We start from the raw sequence: 9,539 nt of genomic DNA on the forward strand, positions 1-9,539 counted from the left end.
GGGGTGCTGAGGAGATGATGAATTCTTAAAGTATTTTAGATTTTGTTCTAATTGGACCTACTGTAATGTTCATCAAAGGTTTTAACAGCTGTGCCCCTCAACCTCTATTTGCAGGGCGACGATAGTGTCTCTTGAGGATTTTGAAGGCCGTTTAAACCAGGCCATAGAGAGAAATGCCTTCCTGGAAAGTGAGCTGGACGAGAAGGAGTCTCTTCTAGTATCCGTGCAGCGGCTGAAAGATGAGGCACGAGGTAAAAAGACAAAACACCGAAGAATCCTTTCTGCTCCTTTTGCTGCCAATATGTCACCTGTGTAAGGGTTAGCGGAGGAGTATTTCATGAATCTGAATCTCTTCTGCAGACCTGAGACAAGAGCTGGCAGTACGGGAGCGGACTACAGACAGGATGTCAGCACCCAGCTCACCCACCTTAGACATCGACAAAATGGATTCTGCAGTGCAGGCGTCTTTATCCCTCCCAGCCACACCTGTTGGAAAGAGCATAGAGCACCCCTTCATCAGCCCAAAAGGTGAGGATTCATTCATCTCACTCTTTATTGCACATGCAAAATGGAAAATTCTCTGATTTGTGTTCTAATATTGGCTTGTGTCCCCGTGCAGGATTGACCAATGGCAACTCGTCCCTCACTCCCTCTGCTAGAATCTCAGCTCTTAATATTGTCGGTGATCTCCTGAGGAAAGTTGGGGTAGGTATTGTTCCCCTTGTATTTAATACATATTTACATTTGTTTTGCATGGAAAGAATGTTCTCTACGCATTATAGGGCTGACAAAGTAAAAAAAAAAGAGTGCTTTTAGATTCTGAATAGGTGGCAGAACACTGAGGAACAGTGTGTCCTCAGCCACAGGACAAACAGAGAGTTATTTTTTTTTATGATGAGGCTAAAGGCTTGTATTTCCTTGTTTTGTGTCTAGGCTCTGGAGTCAAAACTCGCCGCCTGTAGGAACTTTGCCAAAGACCAGGCAGCAAGAAAAAATTACTCCAAAGACAACGGCACACTCATCAACAGCAACGCCACCAAGTTCTCTCACTCCCTTCATACCACTTACTTCGACAAAACGTGAGTTATTTAGCAAGTTCCTCCCCTCGCTTGTTGTCTTACTGTTCATTTCATTTGTACCGTGTTCGCTAATGCTGTGCATGTCGATGTGACAACTGCAGGACTGTTAATGGATTGGACCCCAGCTCCTTGACCTCCATTGCAACATCCAGAGCCGTGTCTCCACCAGGCATGCTGCCTCTGAGTGTGTGAGGCGTCCCTATACCACATTAACCTCCACTGAATCTCCTATCCACCCAACACAAAAAAACAGAGAGGACACTTGAAAGACCATTACATTGTGTGCTAAGTGTGTATGTGTGTGTGTGTTTGAGAAAGAGAGAGTGTTTGAAAGGAAGAGTGATGCGTGTGTTCGGGATTGTGCATTTTTGAACGTGACGTGTGGAAGAGGAGGCTTTACTATACAATGTTCGGAGCTCTAAATGCATCTGTGAGTAGGTGCACAGTCGTGTGCATACGTTCCTACCACACACTGGCCTGTGCCTAAAGCTCTACTGTACTGTGCTCGTATGAATGTCACTGCAAATGCGTTGCTCTCTAGATGTCAACTCTGAAGTGGCACCGTTATATTCTTAGTTTCTGTTCATCTTAAAAATCTACTATCCCTGACAAAAGGTCCTGAACAGACCACAGCTTCTTCCTTTTCCTCCTGTGTTTTCACTTAAATTGCACAATTACTATTTTCAATTTAGAATGTATTATATATTTAAAAAGGGATATGTTCATACTAACTAATTTATCTCACAGTATGCTTTAAAATGCAATGTTTCTTATTTGCTATTTTTTTGCATGTGTGCATATGTGATGTGGGGTTGGAGAGGTGTTGTGGGACCCCATATTCATGACTGAAGTGAATGTTGATCGTTCAAAGCCATGTAGCCATAGTGCAGTCGTTCCTCTTGCCGCTGGCTACTTGCTGTAATCCGTTTGGAAGTAGTCTCCACGTTAGAGCTTGGAAATATCAGCTGGTTCTGTCCTCTGGGTTAAACCCGCACTTAAACTTAAACTGCTCCTCCTCACAGGTTTTGCTGAAGTCGAGTGTTTTTTTTTCTCTGTGGACATCCATTGACATTTCGAGGGAACAGTTTTGCCTTTTTTTACGTATAGATTTTTTTTTTTTTATTTTGTGACAGGCTTACCTCATTCTCATGGTGGATTCGTAATATGATGAGGCGAATTTGGCTATTTAAAACTCACACAGAAGGACGCTCAAAGCAAAACAATAGTGACTCGAGGATCTTTTTTTGAGACTTTGGCTGGTGTATGTGACTTCATGGTTCATTGTGGCCTTTGTGTCATGCAGCACATTTCCTCATTTTATCTGTTATTGTGTGAACTTAAAGTTAATTTGACTTGACTTTTGGATTTTTGGCAGGTTGGACATTGGCAATGCATTCATTTTACACCCCAGAATTTTGTTTTAAATACATTTTGCCCATATATTTCTCCCTTTCGTAGAGCTTTGTGTCACCATCTTAAGTCAAAGCCTTTCGTATTCATTGTTATTTGATAATATGAGATGTTATTTTCGACACCATTCTAGATGAGCCTGTTACTAAAGTGTGTTCTACAGTCGGTGTATATAGCTTGTAAGGATGGTAATTTTGCCTACCACATTTGTACATACTGACATTTGGCATTAAGGTCCTATTTATTTCAGATTCTGTATGGCATGTTCAGATAATGAATGGTTAAAGCCATTGTATTATGATATCAGATTGTTTGTCAAAATTGTTTAAGTAAATAAAGATTGAGATGACAAATATCTTGTGTAGTGTGGGTCAAATACTGTTATAAAAGATGATAATGTTTGATCATACGGCACCATTTTCCAAAGCTTTCAGTCACATCTTGTGTCATAAGTGGAGTTCAGTAGTCCTCCCATGTCATTACTATAATACAATGTTTAAAGTGTAATATTTCCAGTAAATAGACCTCATGATAAGATTAAATTACTATTTCCACAGTCAATAATCAAACTTCAAGCTCAAAGAGATGATCTAAACTTTTATATAAACAGAAAAGCAAAGTAGTGAGGAGTGGAATGACGGTGTGGTGCATCTCAAGTAAAACTTGATGAATTTGAAGTATTGAAAATCCAGCAGCCGATCTAGTTATGTTGTCCAAGTTCAGCTCTGCTTTCCCAGCAGGTGCACTCAGTCCATCAGGGTCCACACATTTAAAGACCTAATTTCTTCTCCATTCTCTCTTGTAATACGTTCTTCTTTATCTAGAAAAACAGAAAGTGGCAGCCATTTCAGTCTCATTATATTAATCGGCACTAAATCATCGTTGCCATCTTGATAGTTCAGGTATGTTGGTGTAAGAGCAGAAGAATCGTACCTTTCCAGAGGCTGTCAGAGGGTAGCTGTCTACAAAGAACACATAGTGTGGGATCTTGAAGTGAGAAATCTAGTGGAGGGAAGAAACAAATGCCAGTCCACAAACTGTACAGCTGTGCTCTGATTTTGAGCATGTTGAGCTTCTGGCAATTTTATTTATCACCTACTCTCACCTGGCCTTTGCAGAATGCTCTTATCTCCTCTGCGCTGGAGGTCTGGCCTTCCTTCAGTCTGATGCAGGCACACACCTGCTCGCCCAGCCTCTCATCTTTCACTCCAACCACCTGGGAAACAAACAGAGAAACAGAACAACTAGAATGTAGATTTAACAACTCGGCTCATTAGTATTACATGATTTATGTTCTCATGAAATACATTTTGTTTACATTTACAATAACGTCTATTACTGAAGCAAGAAGTATGGCCTCAATGTGACTCTTTGCTGTCAACTGTTTGGAGATAATCTTTTTGATCTTTGCTGCCCTCCAGTGGTTCTGAGTCATACCTGCACCTCCTGTACTTTGGGATGTGTGTAGAGAAATTGCTCTATCTCAGCTGGGTAGATGTTCTCCCCTCCTCGGATGATCATGTCCTTCATGCGCCCTTCAATGCGGCAGTATCCCAGACTGTTCAGACTGGCCGTGTCACTGTGTAGAAGAAAACCTCACATGTATACAATATTTCAAACACACTTTTGTATTTTCTCCTTAAGACAAACATTCAGTAGACATTGTAGTCAGGTGTGTGTCCAGATGGGGGGCCTTGGGTGGCCTTTTTAAAGCTAAAAGATAAATAGTGGGTTCTATGTGTACCCACAAGTCTCAGACATGCCCACTTAATGTTGCATTCAGTTTTTCATGTGGTATGAATGGTTATTTTCAGCTAGTGTATTTGAATATTTCTGCATACTGGGGTCCCCATAACAGTAATGGAATTGCACCACTTGTGCCACCCGAGTCCAAAAAAGTTTCGACACGCCCCTGATTGTAGTGTCTTACCCAGTTCGGTACCAGCGGGCTTCGCAGATAGCCTGACTGGTTTTCTCGGGATCGTCCCAGTATCCGTGCATCACACAGCTGCCCCTGATCAACAGCTCTCCTGGGGTCCCCAGAGGGACAATCTCCCCAGTATTAGGGTCCACCACTTTAGCCTATAGTAAAGACTCACGGGCATGAGTGTTGTTGTAGTTATATGTAGATAAAGGTTTGTGGAAAAACTACAGCATGCATACCTCAGTGTGGTTCATGATACAGCCAACAGTATTTAGCTTCAGCTCCTCGTTGTCTTTTGGGAATCCCATGAATGTAATTGGGCTATTCTCAGTGGTTCCATAAATTAACTGTTAAAACATAATGTACACATGTTGGAGAAGCTATACTCTTTTGATACAGAATTATTTGAAAAGCTATGGGACATTTAACCGCTCACCATTATCTCTTTCATGTTCATGTCTGTTATCATTTTTCTCACAATCTCAGGAGGGCACGGAGAACCTCCCATGAGACCTAAAACACAGCAGCACGCAGACGAGGATGCCTCAAATACTTGCTAAGCATCACACCAAATTCCATATCATATTTTAGTTTTCAAATCATTTCTTACCAGCTTCAAGTAACGAGAAATCAAACTTTTGTAAATTTTGTTGACCGAGCATGTCAGTGAACATTGTGGGAGTGCCATAGACGACGTTGCACCTTGAGTGAAAAAACAAAACAATAGTAGAAATCAATGAAAGTGCATAATGTTGTATTTGAAAGAGTGATGAGCAGTGTGCCATACTTTTCATTCTGAATGGCCTCTAGGTTGGCTTGGCTGTTGTAGACAGTGGCAGGAAAGACCAGTGTGACACCGTGCACTGCCATATTCATCCCTCCCAGCACAGAGCCAAAGCAGTGGTACATGGGTACAGGTACGCATATTCGCACCTGAGGCTGATGGGAATATGGAAAATAAGATTATTTAGATTCACACTGTTTGCTTTTGTCAAATCAAGATACGAATGGGAACTTACTCTCCATCCATAACCCACTCGGAGACCCGCAAAGTAGGCATTATTTACAATATTGTGGTGGGAAAGAGTAGCTCCCTTTGGACTCCCTGTAGTCCCCTGAAACAAATAAAACAAGATGACTTGATTTCGTTCTTAGATCTATGTTACATCATAATGTCAGTCCAAGTGAAGAATGTGTGCCAGTGTGAAAGGTGCGTTACTGATGTGAACTGAATGTTTATGGCATCATCGAAGGACAGCTTGTTCTGCAGATCCATGAGCTCTGTGTGGTGCCGACTCTCCCCTGCTTGCATCACATCCTCTACGTGGAGCATCCCTGGTTGTCTGCTATCTGTTACAATCACCATACGCAAGTCCGGCAACCTGGCAGACCCAAGAATGGATCTTTATATTACATCCACCAAACAATGCATTATCAATTGTGTCTGTTGTGAAGCATTTACAGTCTCTTACTCCCATGATGACAATAGAGTACGAACATGTATTATATTTGACATTGGCTATTTCAAACCTGGAGCTTTTGATCATGCCTACTGGTGATGTGTCGATCTCTGGGCAGATCTCCTTTAGCATGTCACAGAAATTTTGTGTTTTAAAGCGGGTAGGGCAGACCACAGCTTTACACTGAACCTGCATATGAAAAATCAGTTCTGCTGGATTTATATTATATTAAGGATTATTTGTACAATGCAAATACTAAAATGTCCACTGTCAGTTGTCATGCTTTTGTGTAGTAGCACAGTAAGTGAGTTTATGCTAATGAAAATGTCATGTAACAGAACTCGTTGTACCTTCTTTAGAGTAAAGTGCACTTCCTTCGCCTGATAGGCTGGGTTCAATGACACCTGCAAGGATAGGAACAGTTTAAAGTCAAGTCTATTTATAGAACCTCTTATCAGTCATACACATATACTCTGTCCTACATTACTGTATATCATATTACATCGTGCTGTATATAGAAATTAATACCTGATGACCTATTAGGCATACAGTGTAATGGTACAACTACTGAATAGCTTCCCAGGGCTCCCGAAAGGGTTTAAAGTCCTGCTCACTGACACTTGACAGCAGGGTGTTTGTTAGCACAGGACAAAAAAGGACTGTATACACAACTCTCAAACTGACCAGTATAATTCCAGCCTTAGCTGAAGCAAACTGGAAAAGGATCCACTCATATGTGTTGGGTCCCCAAACTCCCAGTCTGTCACCCCGATTCATTCCCAAAGCAAGCAGACCTGCAGCCACCTTGTCAACCTGCACCAATGAATGTCACACAAATGTTAGATAACTCTTCACCACCAGTTAAGTAAATTCTGGCATTTTACAATGTAGCTTTCTAACTTTGCATACAATTTAATTATTTCTGTGATTTACAGAGGCTTGGTGATCAAACCAGACTACTAGTTTTAAAGAGGCCTTGTGTCAAACAACTATTTTATTTTATTGACCTAAAGTTAACACTGAAATAAAAGGTACAAACAAGTTACAATTAGCAGTGACAAACTGTCTCTGAGTCTTTATCATTGAAATAGGAGGCTGAGTTGTGTAACATAAATAGTGATAGGGCTTGATACATGCATGAAGTCTCCTGAAAACGCACATCTTGCTGAAACTGCGCAAAGGTTTTCCGGATGCCATCTTGCAGGAAGACCACAGCTTCACGGTCAGGCCAGCGCTCGACTGTGGAGTCCAGGCACTGGCTCACAGTCAGGGGGAGCAGAGAGATGGAGGAGGTGCCATGGACATAGCTGCTGGTCAGAGAGGGAATATGAGGACGAGTGTCCACATGGAGTGACCTGGCAGAGAGAACAAGATTCAGGAAAAAGCACAGATGTCAAATACGACTATGATTTAAGCAATGCTAATTAATGCAGATTTTGAAGAGAATGCCCATGGATTATTCACTATTGCTATTCATCACAGAATACACAAGGCTGTATAAACAGTGAACTTTGGATAAGCCTGATGACTAAGCGATGAAAAACAAACACCATTCCAAGAAAATCTGGCTCAGTCTCAGTCTTAATGGCCGATAAAAATCAAAGCATGAGTTGACAAATGCGAGCAAATTTTGAGGAGCCATTGTTTCAGTGCACTAATATGACCCTTAAACCAAACAATATTGTGGAAAAACCCTGAGCTCATATTGCTGACAGACAGAATAGTCATGGTTAGCCTTTGAATTCATGTGGGCCAAAAATGACTAGACTTTATTATCATTATTCTTTATTCTTGTGTTTTTTGTCTGCTAGAAGAACAGGAATTCCTTCTTTTGCATGTATTTGTGAGCTCATTGTTTTCTCAGTAAAATATTCCCCAAACATTCCAGTGTGTTGGGTCATTAATAACTTACACAATGTTTGGTTTAATTCATAGTAATTGTTGATCCTAGTACATTCCTAGTTGTAGTACATCTCTTTATGTGTGAGGGCCGTTCCTGTGATGTGCTGGGATGACTTGATCACTCTCTGCAGGCGTTTTCAGGCTGCTTTCATGCTGCTGCTAGTAAGAATGGTCTCAATTGTGCACCAGTAGAAATTCTACACCAGTAGAGTGTTGATGGTAACCTAAATTTCTTCAGCCTTCTCAAGTGCAGCCTCTGCTGTGTCGTCCTGATCAGCTGAGTGATGTGGTGGGTCAGACTTACCAATGTATATTTTTGTTGATGAGACTAAGGAGCATTGTGTCATCCAACCAAATTTGAGAATGGTGATTCTCATGTGAGGCTGTATCGGATCGTATTGCATGTTATAGACGTGCAATGCTAACAATCAGGGAAGTAAGGCAAAGGTTGCTGTTTCCAGGTATTAATAATTGCCTTGGTTTTGTAAGATACCTAAACTGAAAAGGCGAAAAGGTCAATATCTTAAAAAAACCTACCAGTGAGGTGATTATTAATATCCCATCAGATAAAATGAAAGATTCAGGCATTCAACTGCAGGCTGCTAAAAAGTTAAGGTTGTTGACCAACTGCAGCCACAAAGTAAAGGATCCAGTGAGTCTATTTAGCTGTAATACTGTATGGATCAGTGTTGGGCAGTAACTCATTACTAGCAATAATATTTATTTCCTCATTAACTAGTAGTGTAACTAATTACTAATACATTTCAGTAATAATATTACAGTTACTCCTCCAAATAAAAAATGAGTCACAATACTACTTTTGTTGTCACCCACTACTGATTTGAAATCCAACAATCTAATTACATCCTTGGGTTAATTTTTGTATTTATGGAGGAAACATTCAGCAGCTGGAAATGTTCCATTACTTTTAATTTTAACAAACAAAACTAGATTTTAATTGTTGTAAGTCTGAATTTTGGGGAGAATGGGACACAATTACCATTTTTGTGGGGAATTTTTCAGCAAAAAATTAATATAACTAGTACTGTAACTTATTATTGTTGGTAAGGAGTAATAAGTAAAGTAATCATATCACTTTTTAAAGAGTAATGGGTAATTTATTACATTTTGGAGCAACTAGCACACTGCATATAGGTAAAGGTACAATCCGGGATTAAAATAACAATAATATAAAATAACTAAAATCTAGCTTGAATGTAATTAATGAAAATAATGAATAAAATTGAATAAGAAAAATATAGTGGCATGACCTCATATCCAAAATATATTCCAATATTTTTCCAATCATTTTTTACATCCAATAATGTTCAAAATCTCACAAGAAAATAAATAACATTAAAGGAAAGTCTCTAAACAGTTAATTTGGTGTAATATAATGTGCTTTCCTTTCCTGTTTATCATCTCCTCAGCCGTTTGATTTGTCACGTGACCCCTTGTGAAAAACTGCCTTTAACCACTCCAAAAAACAACCTGTAATGCAGATTTTCATCTCTAATGTTTAATTATGGCTATAATACCTGTAATTTATATGGTCAAAGATTTACAGAGTCATGTTTTGTGTTCATTTTAAAGCAACAATTCCTAAAGGCCAGCCAGAAATTCAGCTAAAATCTTCTAGTAAAAGTAATTATGTAAATAAATAGAGTGCACTTATCACGCCTTTCTAGTCTTACAACCTCTCAAAGCACTTTACACTACATGTCACATTCACTCATTCACAACCAACTTCTCATCAGAAACTAA

At 39.9% G+C, this 9,539-nt stretch overlaps 2 protein-coding genes across 2 annotated transcripts in view; one reads left to right on the forward strand and one right to left on the reverse strand.

Moving 5' to 3' along the window:
• ndel1b (nudE neurodevelopment protein 1-like 1b) overlaps positions 1-2,299 on the forward strand; it is an 8,158-nt gene extending 5,859 nt beyond the window's left edge. The window contains exons 5-9 of the mRNA XM_035655268.1: positions 115-251; positions 361-528; positions 620-705; positions 934-1,079; positions 1,181-2,299. Coding sequence (XP_035511161.1) covers positions 115-251; positions 361-528; positions 620-705; positions 934-1,079; positions 1,181-1,271 — 628 coding nt within the window. The 3' untranslated portion in view covers positions 1,272-2,299. The remainder of the gene's footprint in view (positions 1-114; positions 252-360; positions 529-619; positions 706-933; positions 1,080-1,180) is intronic.
• Positions 2,300-3,087: 788 nt separating this feature from the next.
• Positions 3,088-9,539, reverse strand: part of LOC118323357 (medium-chain acyl-CoA ligase ACSF2, mitochondrial-like) — a 7,076-nt gene continuing 624 nt past the window's right edge. The window contains exons 2-16 of the mRNA XM_035655309.1: positions 7,033-7,228; positions 6,558-6,686; positions 6,224-6,277; positions 5,944-6,062; positions 5,633-5,795; positions 5,433-5,528; positions 5,201-5,352; positions 5,024-5,115; positions 4,850-4,926; positions 4,653-4,760; positions 4,420-4,571; positions 3,927-4,068; positions 3,595-3,705; positions 3,423-3,491; positions 3,088-3,309 (exon numbers count right to left, since the gene is read on the reverse strand). Of these exons, the coding sequence (XP_035511202.1) occupies positions 3,259-3,309; positions 3,423-3,491; positions 3,595-3,705; positions 3,927-4,068; positions 4,420-4,571; positions 4,653-4,760; positions 4,850-4,926; positions 5,024-5,115; positions 5,201-5,352; positions 5,433-5,528; positions 5,633-5,795; positions 5,944-6,062; positions 6,224-6,277; positions 6,558-6,686; positions 7,033-7,228 (1,711 nt within the window). The 3' untranslated portion in view covers positions 3,088-3,258. The remainder of the gene's footprint in view (positions 3,310-3,422; positions 3,492-3,594; positions 3,706-3,926; positions 4,069-4,419; positions 4,572-4,652; positions 4,761-4,849; positions 4,927-5,023; positions 5,116-5,200; positions 5,353-5,432; positions 5,529-5,632; positions 5,796-5,943; positions 6,063-6,223; positions 6,278-6,557; positions 6,687-7,032; positions 7,229-9,539) is intronic.

This window comes from Morone saxatilis, unplaced genomic scaffold (assembly GCF_004916995.1).
Source record: "Morone saxatilis isolate NCDOM2014 unplaced genomic scaffold, NCSU_SB_2.0 Contig14, whole genome shotgun sequence".
Classification (NCBI taxonomy): Eukaryota; Metazoa; Chordata; class Actinopteri; family Moronidae; genus Morone; species Morone saxatilis.